General features: G+C 39.6%; 1 protein-coding gene across 1 annotated transcript; it reads left to right on the top strand.

Annotated features, from left to right (window-relative positions):
- The first annotated feature begins 2,279 nt into the window (after positions 1–2,279).
- LOC148215266 (vomeronasal type-2 receptor 26-like) lies at positions 2,280–11,378 on the top strand. The gene is made up of 6 exons (XM_088143968.1): positions 2,280–2,328; positions 3,286–3,626; positions 5,778–6,017; positions 6,985–7,833; positions 9,595–9,721; positions 10,480–11,378. The coding sequence occupies exons 1-6, from the start codon at positions 2,280–2,282 to the stop codon at positions 11,376–11,378; spliced, it is 2,505 nt and encodes an 834-aa protein (XP_088000094.1).
- Positions 11,379–16,231: the final 4,853 nt, after the last annotated feature.

Below are 16,231 nucleotides of genomic sequence, written 5' to 3'. Positions count from 1 at the left end.
AATCAAGAGTGTTGTGCCTCCTGTGCTTATCTGGTCCTGACCTTGGAGTTGGTGGAACACTCTGCTGTGTAGGTGGTTGCTGGCTGAGATTATGAACTCTGGGGCTTATGCCATCCTCCCTCGCAGGCTTGGCTGTCCTGAAAATGTAGCAGAGGCCACAGACTGCTATTGTGAGAAACACATATAGGCATAATTTGAAATTACCCTAGAAAATGTTGACATTTAAAAATCATAGAGGGGAGTGCGAAATGCCTGAAAGTCAATATTATTCTTTCAAGTCCATGCCATCTGGGAAGCCCGGAGATTTCTGTAAGTTGGAATATACACTGTGGTGAAGAAGTTGTCAGAGGGAATGTAGTACTGCTTGGCTATTGTGCTATCTGCCCTCCTTAAGTGAATTAGTTGCAATCTGGAGCAGAATCCAGTGTCGCTGCAAGACTAACTCATCCCTGGCAATTTCCACACATGTGGAGTCTTATGTAGCATATGGATTTTGACTAAGTTCTGGAGCAGCTGAGTTGGTGGCTCACTCCACAACAGGGTTACATATACACTTTTCCATTATAGCCTAAAGTTCATCTGTTTTCTGATTGGCGTCTAGCAGCTCCTCAAAAATTGCAATAACCATTTTAGCAGTTAAAAGGCAATTCTTAGCAACCAGGTCCACATCCACATTTAAATTACTTGTGGTTTTAAAAGTGTCCTCTCCTCTATCTCCTACAGAAGCCTCATCATCGGAGGAAGGGGAATCATCTACTTCCTAGTCAATCAGGGTATAGGATTTCTTTGCGGAGGTCACAAGGGGAGGAAGGGAAGGAAAAGAGGACTTAGATGCTGTGTCCTTATGCTGGAATAAATCCTTTAGTTTTAGCTGTCTGGAGGTTGCCACAACCTTAGAGTGTACGGAATACTTGGAAATTTTTCTTTGTGACATCTCAGGCTTGTTCTTCCCTTTGGTCTTTCTCTTTGAATTATTTTTCATTCCTGTTTTGTAGTCATTCCTTGCCTTGCATCATCAGCAGGTGCCCGATGCTGTTGGATTCCAAACTCTAAAATACCAACTAGTCTTAATTCTAAAGTTTTAAAATTACTAATCCTAATTCAGGAAACTAAAACTAATTGATATTAAATAAAATCACTAAGTAAACTATTTTAAAACTAAATATAAAGGTATCTAAAATAGAAGAGTTAAGAGCTCACTAAAAATGCTGCCATTCTGTGCCCATGTTGCTCCGCTCCAGGGGTGTCCTTTTTATGATGCCCCAAGACATGCTCTGATCTCCCCATTCACCTCTAAATTTGAGGGCCATACTGATACATTTTATATTTATTACTCTTTAATGGATGCTGATACTCACAAACTAGGTGGTCAAATATCTCCATCATATTATACAATTGCACAAAACTTTTAATGAGTTATGCTGTTTTATTGTTTTCTTCTTCCCCTGATAACAAATTGTTTTGTTTATTTTTACAAAGGCTGGTCAAAGACCATAATAAAGATATCTGGGAAATATACAGAAAAAATAATTTGTCCAGATCACTCCCCTCTTGTTTTATTGTTAAATGTTTATTCTTAAAAAGAAGAAATTTCCAAGAAATTTGTTCCATGGAGAGCCAGTCATTTGTTCAGAATGCAAGATCTAATTATTAATAAGGCCAACTTCTCATTGCAGAGTAATAACTCAGAACTACCAGCATATGTTGGCCTTGCAATTTGCCATAGAGACCATTAATGAAAGTCCAAGGATCTTACCTAATGCCATGCTGGGCTTCCATGTGTTGAACAGCAATTTCCAGGCCAAGTGGACTTTCTGTGCCTCAGTGGGACTTCTCTCCACACGGGGCAAGTTTATCCCTAATTACAAGTGTGATGTTCAGGCTAATATAGCAGCGGTTATTGGGGGACCTAATGCTGATGCATGTCTCTTCATGGCACCCATTTTGTCCATCTACAAGATTCCACAGATGAGTTGTCCTCATACAATACAGTTAAGCAAGCTTTGATACCATTAGGGAAATACTGGCTCATAACCAAAAATAATAGGCCAGTCATTCATGTTTCCCCTCAGCGATAGAAGTATGACGAAGAGCTGGGTAACCCATATTTCACGTGCTACTGAGCTCCCCTTTTCCTACTCAAAAAGTTTACATTCAAAAGCAAATTGTATATGTGGCATTTCAGAGACTTTTCACTCCCAAAGTTAAACACACATGTATAACAATTAAGGAAGCCTGCACAATTCTGAGTTAGCACAGAGCAGAACATTCTGGTCATGATGACGGTCCCTTGTGGCACTCAGAGGTGGATGCAGGCTCTATATAAAAGTAAGTGACTGCTACTCCTCTAGGCAGTGAATTTGGATTCTGTTGGTTTCTTTTATGGTAGCTTCAGTTATGTGTTAAATTACAAAGGTCCTGGACAATATAATCAGAATGTATGGGAAGATTAATATAGATGAAAATATAGAGATCATATTAAAAGTCATTTGAAGCTTCCCTTTAGCATAATGTTTCTACAAAACAGAATGTACATTGGTGGGAGAGAATTTCAATGTTTCCATTCCTAGGGAACCTTTAAGCTTATGGATGGACGAATATACTGTATATACATAAATTCAAAGCCCAAATTATCACTGAATTTGATTGGTGTCTGCACTGAAAAATGGATAATGTTTGGGGATATGCCTAGCAATTTAGAAATGGTGAACATCCTCAAATTAATTGCATTCAGAATTTATCTCAGACACACTTTTGACTGTTTGCTGTATTCTTTAGTTGGCATATGGGTCCTCACCAGCGATGAGTGACATAAACCAAAGAGCTTTTCTTCGCCAGATATTTCCAGACGTCAACCAACAATATAGGGGATTCTCCACCTGCTGCTACATTTCCAATGGACGTGGATTGGAGTGATTTTCATTAACAATGAGAGTGGAGAGAGATTTGTAGAAAATGACCTACCCCGGTTTACCCAGGGAGGTATCTGCTTTGATTTTATACAAACATTTCCACAACAGAAGTTTTCAAATGAAATCTCTGAAATGGTTATGGAAGGAGCACGAATTCCTAGAATCATTATTGGGGGGACTTCTAATGTAGTAGTTGTTTATGTCGAAATTCAAATCATTGTGGTTTTAAGGGTAATGCTTTATATGGCTGAATTTGGGGAGATCCTAATGAAACCCATAGTATGGATTTTTGTAGCCCAGATGGATTTCACCTCAATGTCTTTTCAACGAAGCTGGCCCTTGGACTTCATCCATGGTGCACTCTCCTTTGCAGTTCATAGTGAGGAAGTGCTGGGCTTCCACCAGTTCCTTCAGCACCAGAAGCTCACATCTAAAGAGGAAGGTGGTTTTTCCAGGGATTTCTGGAAAGAGGCATTTCAGTGCTCTTTCTCCAATGCCGCTGGAGAAACAATGGCGGAAGAACTCTGCACTGGAGAGGAGAACCTGGAGCATTTTCCTGGCTCGGTTTTGGAAATGAGCATGACCAGCCACAGCTACAGCATCTACAATGCTGTCCATGTAGTGGCAGAAGCTTTGCACGCTATGCACTCAGTGAAACAAGGAGCAAGACGATATGACCAGAGACAGGAACTTCTCAATCAACAACCTTGGCAGGTAGCTTCCTGAGATAAATATAACAGGAGAAGTCATGTAAACACAGTTCTGGGAGTTCCAGGCATTGTACCCAGTGGAGTATTTTAGACATTCAGACAACAGCTGTGTCATGGCTGCCATTTCACACCCAGTTCATAGGATTGCCTTAAAAGAGTGTTCAACTCATTAGCCATTCCTGATAACTGGAACTAAGCTAATGATGATAATCAGCTTCATTTCTTTTATGTTTTTCCTTTTCTTTTTTACTTCATTTCATGATCTGCAAGATAGATGAAAAAGGAGGCCTTGCACCAACTGAAAACTGACCTGCTTTTTATTTCAGAAAATACTCTGCCCTGATAAACGGCTTGCAGTTTTCTTTTGCATACAAGCTTCCTTATTCAATCTAGCTTGCTATCCTTTGGGGTTTTCAAATGTATCGGCTCCTTTCCACTCAGAGTGTTATGCAAAGGAGTTCATGTGTGAGTTTTCCCTTAAAGGACTTGTTACAGAAAGGCGCCTCCAGTCATTTCATAGTCTGCCCACTTCCTTCCTTGGGGAAGTAAACATTAGTCGCAATAATATTCAAATAGTCAGTCTGTTAGAAAATATGGAAGCTTCATTGAAGTGTGAACTAAGGAGGCATGAACATTAGGAGAATATGGAAGAGATGGTCATGATCAGAAGAGTTACCACAAAGAATGGCTAATAATGGGGATAATTACAACTTAAGGCATCTTCTTACTGAGAAAAATCACAGCAGATTTCTCTGGATGGGAAAACAATAAACCTGAATTGCTCAGCCAGGTAGAATTGCTGACATTACAATGAGCATTTTACCAAAACTCAATTTTCTTTTTCCAGTGATTCAAATTCATTTTGATAACAAGGTATTAGGTCTAAAGAGGTAACGAATTGCAGATGTTCTAATAAAAGAGCAGGATTAAATTCAAGATTCTACAGGGTTCAAATGAGCAAGTTGGATTAGCACTTCCAAGCAGTCAATTATATCACAGTGCTAGCTGCTTATTTTGGATCTCAAAGTGGGTGATATCCCCTTGTGTCTTAGGGTTTTCCTAAATATGGTGTAGAACACAGACACAAAAACTGTATTTCTTTTTCCCACGCAAAACTCTTTTATTGTGCAAAATTAAACTGCTGTCTTATTCTACTGTCTATCTATTTCTACATTTATGTTCTATTTCTACGTGCCTATTCCTATGTTCGAGGCAAATGTTTTCCTATCTGAACTATTGCTTAGCGGTTTAAATCTTTTCCTTTTCCCCCAGGTCTTCATCTCTTGTGGCCAATCTCAGTCCACTTTGCATGTGAAAACCCTTCTCTCCCTTTGTAGACTTGCAAATGGGCTTTGAGGTCCCCCCCTCCCGCCCAGCACTCATAGTCCCCTGGTTCTGGTTTGTAGAGCTCTGCCCTGGGCTGCTGCACGGAGGAGGCCTGGCTCGGTTTGCAGGCTTGCAGATTCTCGGCAGGCTCTTTGCTCCCCCATTTCTCAGCTCTGCCTCTCAGCGGTCTTGCAGCTCCAAGAACTGAAGTGTTCTCTTCCTATCTGAAGCCTACTGCTGAAGTGGTTGTCTTTGCACTGGAGGCTTTCTCTTTCCCAAGGCTCTGCTGTCTCCCTGGCTTAACCCTTCCTTGGCACAGCCAGGCACATGCTGGCTTTCAGTCCCCTTTTCATAAAAGAAACTCTCCAATGAAGGAGAGCGTGGGGCTGCTTGGACCCTCCTTTCCACGTAGCACCAAACTCTGGATCCCAGGAGAGAAAAATTAGTTGCTCACTCCAGGTGGGGAGTTCACCCTTCTGCAGCTTGGTTACCACGACAGAACGGGCAAAGCTTCCAGGTGGCTTGAATAAATATCTCTAGGTCGACAAAGCCAGAAACAAGCAATCTATGAGAACAGTTCATAATAATAAGTAATGTACTGAAAACCTGGGATAAATACAGAAAAAAATAAGTAGTCAAAATCTCTCCCCTCTTGTATTATTATTAAATGTTTATTCTTAGAAAGAAGAAATTTCCAAGAAATTTGTTCCATGGAGAGCCAGTGATCTGTTCAGATTACAAGATCTAATTACTAAAAAGGCAATCTTCTCATTGCAGAGTAATAACTCAGAACTACCAGCATCTGCTAGCCTTGCAATTTGCCATAAAGACCATTAATGAAAGTCCAAGGACCTTGCCTAATGCCACGCTGGGCTTCCATGTGTTGAACAGCAATTTTCAGGCCAAGTGGACTTGCCGTGCCTCAGTGGAACTCCTCTCCACACAGCACAAATTTATCCCTAACTACAAGTGTGATGTTCAGGCTAATATAGCAGCGGTTATTGGGGGACCTAATGCTGATGCGTGTCTCTTCATGACACCCATTTTGTCCATCTACAAGATTCCACAGGTGAGCTGTCCTCGTGCAATACTGTTAAGCACCCACTACTTTTGACTTTGATACTATTAGGGAGTTAGGATGGAATTAAAAGGGGCAGATCCTATTTGAAGAGCAACCCTATTCCAGGCCAGCTCTACTGCTGATCCTGGCTTATGAGCCAAAATAATAAACCAGCCATTCATGCCTCTTCTTAGCAATAGAAATATGACCGAGAGTTGAGTGATGCATATTTGACATGCGACTGAGTTCCCATTATCCTGCTCATATAGCTTAAGTTCAAAAGCAAACTGGGTGTCATTTCAGAGACTTTGCACTCCCAAAGAGAAACACGCATGTGCAACAGTTAAGGAAACCGGGACGTTTCTGAGTAAGAACAGAACATTTTGGCCATATTCCCTATCCCCTGTAGTACTCTGAAGTTGATGCAGGCTCTAACCAAAGATACGTGACTGCTACTCCTCTAGGCAACGAATCTAGATTCTCTTGGTTTGTTGCTGTTTTCTTATGCTGTTTTTCTTCAGCTATGTATGAAATTACAAAGGACAAAAATTAGATAGTATGATCTTCAGAATGCATGGGAACATTAATATAGATGATTCTACACATATCATAAGAAAAGTCCATTCAAGCTTTCATTTAGCATAAAGTTCTACATACCCCACAAACATCAGAGGGAGAGAATTTAAGTCCTTCCATTCCTAGGGAAACGTTATGGATGAATGTGAGATTACTTGGTGTTTATGTTACTAATCATGTACTGAGGAAAGTGTCTTCTGTTTATTTCAGAGTAGGTAAATCCATGGCCACTATATTCACAAACCCCAAATTATCACTAAACTTAAAAGTTTGCACTGGAAAATAGTTAATGTTTGAGGACATACCCAGCAATTCAGAAATGGTGAAATTCCTTAAATTAATGGTATTCACAAAATATCTCAAACATAAGTCCTTCTTGATTGTTTGCTGTATTCTTTAGTTGGCATATGGATCCTCGCCAGTGATGAGTGACATCTACCAAAGAGTTTTCCTTCACCAGATATTTCCAGATGTCAAGCAACAATATAAGGGGATTCTCCACCTGCTGCTACATTTCCAGTGGACATGGATTGGAGTGATTTTCATTTATGACCAGAGTGGGGAGAGATTTGCAGAAAATGAGCTCCCTTTGTTTGCTGAGGGAGGTATCTGCTTTGATTTTATAGAAACATTTCCACAACTGAAGTTTTCAACTGAAATCTCTGAAATGGTTGCAGAGGGAGAGAAAACTACTAGAATCATTATGGGAGCAACTGCTAATGTAGTACTTGTACATGGTGTAATTCAAAATATTATGATTTTAAGGGTAATGCTTCATGTCTTTGAATTTGAAGAGAACCTAATAAAACCCATAGTATGGATTTTCATAGCCCAAATGGATTTTACCTCAATGTCTTTTCAACGAAGCTGGCCCTTGGACTTCATCCATGGTGCACTCTCCTTTGCAGTTCATAGTGAGGAAGTGCTGGGCTTCCATCAGTTCCTTCAGCACCAGAAGCTCACATCTAAAGAGGAAGGTGGTTTTTCCAGGGATTTCTGGAAAGAGGCATTTCAGTGTTCTTTCTCCAATGCTGCTGGAGAAACAATGGCAGAAGAACTCTGCACTGGAGAGGAGAACCTGGAGGACCTTCCTGGGTCAGTTTTTGAAATGAGCATGACCAGCCACAGCTACAGCGTCTACAATGCTGTCCATGTAGTGGCAGAAGCTTTGCACGCTATGCACGCAGTGAAAAAAGGAGCAAGACAAGATAAGCAGAGGCAGCAACTTCTCAATCAACAACCTTGGCAGGTAGTTTCCTGAGATAAATAATACAGGAGAAGTCATGTAAACACAGTGTTAGGAGCTCCAGGCATTTGAACCCAGTGGTTGAAATTCTGACATCACTGCAGAGTTTTAGACATTCAGACAATAGCTATGGTATGGCTGCCCTTTCACACCCAGTTCATAGGATTGCCTTAGAAGAGTGTTCAACTCATTAGCCATTCCTGATAACTGGAACTAAGATAATGAAGATGATCTGCTTCATTTCTTCTATGTTTTTCTTTTTCCTTTTCCTTTTCCCTTCATTTCATGCTCTAGCAAGATAGATGAACACGGACAGCTCGCACCTTCTCAAAATTGACATATTTGCTATTTCAGAAAATAGGGAGTTAACTCTGCCCTAACATTTAAATAAAAGAATGAGAATTTGAGCTTATTGCATTTCATTGTGATTTGTGAGATACGTATTGCTACATAACTGGACTGAAAATTTTATGATCAATTCAATATCACTCATGTTGATTTTCTATGTCATTAGTAACTCATTTTAATTGCTCCTCCCTGGGAAGGAACATGGATGCTCCTAGAAAGCAAAAGAAAAATATTCTACCTTTGCTAGTATCTCTATAGCCAGATTAGTAAATTCCACTCACTAAAAGCAAACAATCCAGCCTAGTGGTAATCCCATACATTCCAGTACAACAATCACTGCAAAGAAAATTAAGATTCCCTAGGTGAAGACCAAGAGAATCTCCAAAAGGAAAACTGGAAAGAATGAATTGAAACCGGCTATTCCAAATACCTGGGATAAATTGGGACACCAGACTAGTTCTTTTACAGAAAGAATGCCTTTAAGAATTTGATTGTAACTGTATTTATTTAATATGATGCTCATGATGAAGATGATGATGTCTTGCCCTCATTTTCATGCAGCTTCACCACTACCTGAGAAGTGTTTCATTTAACAATAGTGTTGGAGAAACGCTTTCCTTTACTTCAAAAGGGGAACTGATCGCAGGATTTGATATTATCAATTGGATCACATTTCCAAATCAATCCTTCATTAGAGTCAAAATTGGAAGAACGGCACCACAAAATGTCCCTGGCAAAGTATTCACCATTTCTGAAGATGCAATCAAATGGCCCAAGGCTTTTAATCAGGTAGGGCTCGTACTAAGATGTGTCAATCATTTCCCCACCGTGTATTTATGGATGTTATATGTCTCATTTCTTCCCATTCCACCATTTTAAAATTATTTTTCATGCTCTTAATTTCATTTTGGAATTACAAAATCTGCCTACAGCATATTGACAGTTGCCCAGGTTTCTCTAGTTTATTGAAGTGCAAGGGTATAGAGTGGGGCTGAACAAATATTTGGGGTGTTTCTGTATGTGAAGAACAGAATTAATAGCCAGATGCAACTGCCCTCCAGGTGTGTCAAAGTCACCTTAACTGTGGAATCATACAATTCAGTGAAATTTAGGCCATTTTTTAATCCAACCTAAGATTCTGCTAAGGTACTGATCTGAAGGGGAAAAGGGGGTAAATCAAATTATTCTCTTCAGGGGAAATGTCCAGCATCCTTAAGTGGTTGTTGACAAATGTGATGTTTACCTTCACCTGCGCTCATCACTTTATCAGCCCTTTGAATTTCTTTCATTGCATGGCTCTTTTCAGGGCCACCATCAATCTTTTTGTAAAAGATCCCTGGGTATTATCCATAGGCAAAGACTTGCAATATCTGTTTTAGGAAGGACAATAGATTCTCTTCTCATGTTTCCGGACAGGGACACCCTCTTTCTCTGTGTAATGCCCACTGCAATTCTGGTTACAGTCGGACTAAGATCGAAGGGAAACCATTCTGCTGCTACAATTGCCATCAATGCCCAGAGGGGAAAATTTCCAATCTAAAGAGTAAGAATTGCTGTAGAAAAATACATTCATGCACAGCCTGGGAGCTTCATATCATTCCCAATACCCTGAGGAGTCATTAAAAAGGGGTGATTTAAAACTATGTAGTCTGGGAGATCATGAAGTTTGAAAAGCAACTTACAGGTCTTATTTTCTTTTCATTTTTGCTGTATTACTTGCTTTTCCTTTTGCCATTTCTCTCATATTATTTAGAAGGAGCCTCTAAGTGTCTGTGGGAGAGGGCAAAAGACAGAAACTGCACCATGATCTCATGATACAAGGACAGCCACTTAGATACTCGCATCAGACATTGGGACAGAAGGGCAGAAGGCTGGAATTTGACTCACACATCTGTCATTATTTTTGTACCTGTGGGGCACCGTTACTTTATAGTCAACTTGGCACTTAAATCCAGCCTCATCACAGTACAAAATTAAAAAAAAAAAGTATAGATGAAGTACAATAAAAAGTAGAACTGGGTTGACTGTGTCTTTTAATAATGAGACAAAGAAACAAAACAACAAGCAAAGTTATTTTGGGTAGATAAATGAAAAGGAAAAAGAACAGCAAAATTTGGTGACAACCGAAAGATAACGGTTTATTCAGGTTCCTCTAAATCTGATTCTGTCATCTGTGTTATTGCTCTTTTTTGTCTCTTTTCCTTCTTATGATTGAGACTTATGTACATTAATTTATTATTCACTTCTTATACATACAGCTATACTGTATTAAATAGCATATTCATTTGTTTCTTCTAACAGACTTGGATGACTGTTTTCAATGTCCAGACGATCAACATCCCAACAAGGACCAGAATCAGTGCCTTCCAAAAACAATTAGCTTCCTGAAATTTGAAGAACCTTTGGGAATCACACTCACTATTGTTGCCCTTTTCTTTTCTTTCCTCACTGCTTTGGTGCTTCACCTCTTCATTAAGCACAGGGAGACTCCCATCGTCAAAGCCAACAACCGGAACCTCAGCTATGTTCTCCTCATTTCTCTCTTGCTTGCTTTCCTTAGTACTTTGCTCTTCATTGGACAGCCCACAAAGCTTATGTGTCTCCTTCGACAAGCAGCTTTTGGCATCATCTTCTCAATAGCTGTTTCTTCAGTTTTGGCCAAGACTATCGTTGTGGTCCTTGCTTTCATGGCCACCACACCAGGAGCTGGAATGAGAAAATGGTCTGGGAAACACCTGGCCAGCTCCATTGTTCTTTCCTGTTCCTTTACTCAATCCTTGATTTACAGCGTGTGGTTGGTAACTGCACCCCCCTTTCCAGATGTTGATATGCATTCCATGATGGAAGAAATTATCCGGGAATGTAATGAAGGGTCTGTCATCATGTTTTACTGTGTCCTAGGATTTCTGGGTTTCCTGGCTACCATCAGCTTCACAGTGGCCTTCCTGGCCAGGAACTTGCCTGACAGTTTCAATGAAGCCAAGTTTATCACTTTCAGCATGTTGGTCTTCTGCAGTGTCTGGGTGTCCTTTGTTCCAACTTATTTAAGCACAAAGGGCAAATACATGGTGGCTGTGGAGATCTTTTCCATCTTGTCCTCCAGTGCTGGCTTACTGGTCTGCATCTTTTCCCCCAAATGCTATATTATTGCAGTGAGGCCGGAACTGAATAACAGGGGACAGCTAAGAAGAAGAAATTAGTAGTCAAAGGGCTGCTTATTTATTATAATCATTATCTATTTAATATGGTATCCTGCTGAGTATTGTAGTTTCTCAGCTGTTTACAGTAAAAAAAAAAATCATATTGCTATTAAAACAGTTGTGTTAACAAATGAAATAATGAAAAAGAAAGTATGTAAATTTTTATAATATACAATTAAATTCAAGAATTCAAATATGTTCAGAAAGATATTTGGGATGAGACTTTTCACAAGCTAATTAATATGTTGGGCTCCTCAAATCTCCAGGGAAATTTTAATTTTATAATTAACAATTAAAATTTAAGATACTGTTCAGAAAACATCTTCCAAGCCTTATCACAAGCCAATATATGTGTTATGCCCCTCAAATCTTAAGGGCACTTCTTCAAAAGAGCGTTAAGTGACAACTGAGAAAGCTCCACCTTGAATAGCTGTCAAATATGCTCATGGCAACTTTAGATATATTGTCAGAGTATCCAAGAAGGCTTGAGGTGCATATACAAAGGGACTTTATACCGGCTTCACTGTAGTTCAACTGTGTGGGCTTCAAAGTTAAGAGCTAATCCTTCAGATTTCATCTGAAAATGAATTTTCAGCCAGCCTAGAGCTTCAGTTTAATTGCTATATGTCCTCTTTCCATTTATTTCTTTTAATACTGCTCGTAACCCTCTGAGTGGCTTATGCTTGACAGATACAATAAGAAGACTAAAATATACACTATAGCTACATGACTAACCATAAACCACATAACAATCCCAACAATCACAAAAATGAAGTCAGGGAAATCTGCAGTGGAGAAGAAAAGTGAGAAATTCTTCTCAGGTATGTTTTTGAAATGAGCATGACTGAAGACTAGGCGGCAGATGGATCAGGACATGTCCATTTCACGTTGGGCAGGAATCCTATCAAGCTCCCAGTAGCCACCTATCACCAAGAACACTACATTCTCACAAACTCATTAATAACATATATTGAAAAGGGAGAATTGTGTTGATTTAAAAAATCTTGGCAACTGCATACCCTTATTTTAGCACTCATTTTGTAGGGTGAGGATTCCTTGATAGTCTTGCTAACTGCCTGTTTAAGTAGTGGGAACATTACTACCCAACCTCCAGATTAATGAGGAAACTCCAGTTATTCTGAACTTGCATGACATTCAATTATTTTTATAGCACAGATGTCAGAAGTAGGTCCCAATGGGTTTGTTTGTTTGTTTGTTTGTTTCCAAAGTTTGGCCTATTTTGAAAGTTGTGCAAGGTTCACTTCTTACAAATTTTACACCTCATTTGGTGTGAACATTCCTTTTAAAAGTTTTATTTTCAGTTTTCCATGTCTTGTTAAAGATAGTTATAAACCTGGTGGTAGAAGACTATAAGAGTCAACTATAGAGATCTGACACACACACACACAGAAACAGACACATACTGTATATTTGTGAGACTCATAGATCGTGGACATGTTCAGTGCTTGATGTTACCTAGTGGGGGTAATGAAACATTTGCAAGAAAACAACCAAGCTCAGAGAACCCCAGGGACTCCACTGGTTCCATTAGATTTTCCTTTACCTTACCTGGCATAAAAAGAAGGGGGGATTTTGATATGGAATTGCTCCCCACACTCTATTATTTCAATAAATCTCCTAGGTCTCCCTACAGTTTAGTTAGAATTGTTGTCATCTTTACACTTCACATACAATGACAGACAATGATGCAAAGATGGCCCCATTAATTCAGAGAGAATAACATGAGTTGGGCATGAGACAGGGCTTGCCAGGAGATGTAATGTGCTTACAAATCAAGGGAAAACATGAAAGGCCTTACATGATATTGTCAAACACCTCAAAAGAAGGATCTCTTTCAAAGGTTGCTAGAGGAGAAAATAGATAGATCTGAGAGAGAATGCCACCAATGATAAAGTCTCCAGGATGGTAATCCTTGTGAAGAATAGAAAGAGGGACGCTTGTACGGCATTTCACAGGAGGACCGTTATAGTCTTCTACAAACATCAGTATCACTAGTATTGATGCCACAAACATCACCATCTTGAAAGAAGATGTTTCTTCAAAATTTCCTATCACATATACCAATCTTGTTGAGTTGGACATGTTGGCATGAATAAACAGTTATTGGGTGTCTGGCCTTAATAATAAATATAATCAAATAGATAAAACATTTTCTGTCTCTGTCCAAGCTCACGATGTATATTAATAACAGGTATTAGTCTTGGCTCAATGTTTTGCTATCAATTATTTGGATTCTCTAGAGAGCTGTAGAAGTCATTGTGCTTGAGTTGAAAATTATAGAGAAGAGAATCTCCAGTGTACTGTTGTTGATCTATAAGTCTCACATACACACACATACACAGAAATCTCTACAGTTGTCTTCCATTGCCAGGTATATAACTATATTTAATGAGACGTGGAAAACTGAGAATAAAAGTTTTAAAAACGAATGTTAACTTCATAGAAGGTGTAGGAGATGAAGTATGCACAACTTTCAAAATGGGCCAAGTTTGGCAAAACAAGAAAACAAACACATCTGTTGACACCTACAAGTAACATCTCTATTGTAAGAGATGACTGAATCCCAGGCAACTTCAGAATATTTTCATGTTCTTCATTAATCAGGAAAATGGGTAGCAACCTCTCCATCTCAAAAACAGGCAGAGAGCAAGACTATCAAGGAATTCGCAACCTAACCAAGAGACAAATTAGGTGCTAAAGTAAATGTATCCAGTTGCCAAGATTTTGTAAACTGACCCCTATTCCCTTTTCAATATTGATTGATTGATGAAACGGATTATCTGGATCCTTTTCAATTGGGGTTCAGGCCTGGATATGGGATGGAAATGGCATTGGTCACAGTTTTTGATGATTTCTGGTGGGAGTGGGATGGGCATAGTGCATCCACCCTTGGCCTACTTGATCTCTTAGCACCTTTTGATACCATTAACCATGGTATCCTTCTGGACTGGCTTTGGGGGTTGGGAGTGGAGGGCACTGTGTTGTCCTGGTTCACTTCCTTCCTCTGTGGCCATTCCCAGTTGGTGTTAATAGGGAGCGAGAGGTCCGGTCCTCAGCCTTGCTTTGCAGGGTTCTGCAGGGTTCGGTACTTTCCCTGCTTCTGTTTAACATGGACATGAAGCTGCTGGGTGTGATCGTCTCTCACCATGAGATTGTCTATCTCAGCCTTGGTGAGATAAGCAATGTCATGACTTCCCTCTTGCAATGCCTGGAGGCTCTTAAGGTCTGGATGGGGAGCAATGGGTTGAAACTGAACCCTGGCAAGACTTAATGGTTCTGGATTTGGGGCCCTTTGGTTCATGGAGAATTGCCATCTTTGGTCTTAGATGGGGTTGCACTGCCCCAGAGGGACCCAGTAAGTAATCTGGGGGTTCTCCTGGGCTTGCAACTGCTTGAGGAGCAGGTGGCAGTCATGGCCAGGAGGGCCTTTGCACAATTACTTAAGAAGAGTTTGTAACTTCCCTTCTCCACTGCAGATTTTCCTGACTTCATTTTTGTGATTGTTGAGATTATGTGGTTTATGATTAGTCATGTAGCTAGAGTGTGCATTTTAGTCTTCTCATAGTATCTGCCAAGTATAAGCCACTCAGAGGTTTACAAGCTGTATTAAAGAAATAAATGGAAAGAAGACATATAGCATCTGAGCTGAAGCATTATGCTGGCTCACTGCAGGCCTCACTGCAATAATATGAAATTTGGGAAGAAAGATGCAGACCAATAGCCAGCACGGGAGGCCAAGATGGAAAAGATCTCCATGGCCACCATGTATTGACCTTTGCACATAAATAAGTTGGAACAAAAAATGGACTGCCTTATTGCTTAAATTTCACTGAATTGTGTAATTATACACATAAGGTGGAGGGCAGTTGCATCTGGCCATTACTTCTATTCATTCAATACAGAAACACCCCAAATATTTCTTGGTCTGCATTCTATGCCCTTGCACTGCAGCAGGTCTTCAACAAAGCAGAGAAACCTGGGCAAACATCAACGTGCTGTAGGCAGATTGTGCAATTCAGAACATGAAAAGGAATTAAAAACGAGAATGAGAAGAAATGGGACATTTCATATCCATAAGTATGTGAAGAGGGAATGATTGACACATCTATGTGCTCTACCTGATTAAAAGCCTTGGGCCATTTGATCACATCTTCAGAAATGGCGAATACTTTGCGAGGTGCATTATGTGGAAAATGCTTTTATTTTGATTTTTGTTTTACATTAAGATAAGACTTTAAAAATTAGACACTAGAGGGAACTAGGGGGAACTAAACATTACAATTAGAGAAGAACACTCAAACACAAGTTACAATTAGTGAAGGAAGCAAAATATTTTAACATTGGACATATTGAAAGATATTTTTGAAAAATGGTCCCAGAAGTTAGTTTAAATACGTTATGTAAGAAGAATAAGCTCTACATGATAAGATCAAGACTGACTTGGAAGTGGATTTGAAAATGCAGGTTATAGGAATGACATGGTAAAAGATGTTACATTGGACATACAAAAGAAACTGAAATGAGCTCATGGCAACTCGATATTGTCAGATTATCTCAAGAAGTGTTGAGGTGCATATACAGAGATACATTCTACAAGCTTCCCTGCATTTCCACTGTGCAGGGTTTGAAGATAACTACTGAAGTTTGGGATTTCATCTAAAAATGAATTTTCAGCCAGCATAACACTTCAGCTCATATGCTATATGTCCCCTTTCCATTTCATTATTTTCATACAGCTTGTAACCCTTGAGTGGCTTATTCTTGACAGAGTCAATAAGAAGACTAAAATACAGTTACGTGACTTACCATAAACCATATAACAATCTCAACAA

This window comes from Python bivittatus, unplaced genomic scaffold (assembly GCF_059951505.1).
Source record: "Python bivittatus isolate LINGU-HERP-01145 unplaced genomic scaffold, Pbiv_v1 ctg000430_np1212, whole genome shotgun sequence".
NCBI lineage: Eukaryota > Metazoa > Chordata > Lepidosauria > Squamata > Pythonidae > Python > Python bivittatus.
The sequence above is the reverse complement of the archived record's forward strand: the minus strand, read 5'-3'. Positions and strand labels throughout refer to the sequence as shown.

What these genes read in the sequence shown, in the direction of transcription:
- LOC148215266 (XM_088143968.1), top strand. Translation starts at nt 2,280, where the DNA reads ATGACGGTCCCTTGTGGCACTCAGAGGTGGATGCAGGCTCTATATAAA. An exon ending in CCATCTACAAGATTCCACAG is followed by an intron (nt 6,018 to 6,984) that starts GTGAGCTGTCCT and finishes TGTATTCTTTAG; the next exon opens with TTGGCATATGGATCCTCGCC. An exon ending in GAAAATTTCCAATCTAAAGA is followed by an intron (nt 9,722 to 10,479) that starts GTAAGAATTGCT and finishes TTCTTCTAACAG; the next exon opens with ACTTGGATGACTGTTTTCAA.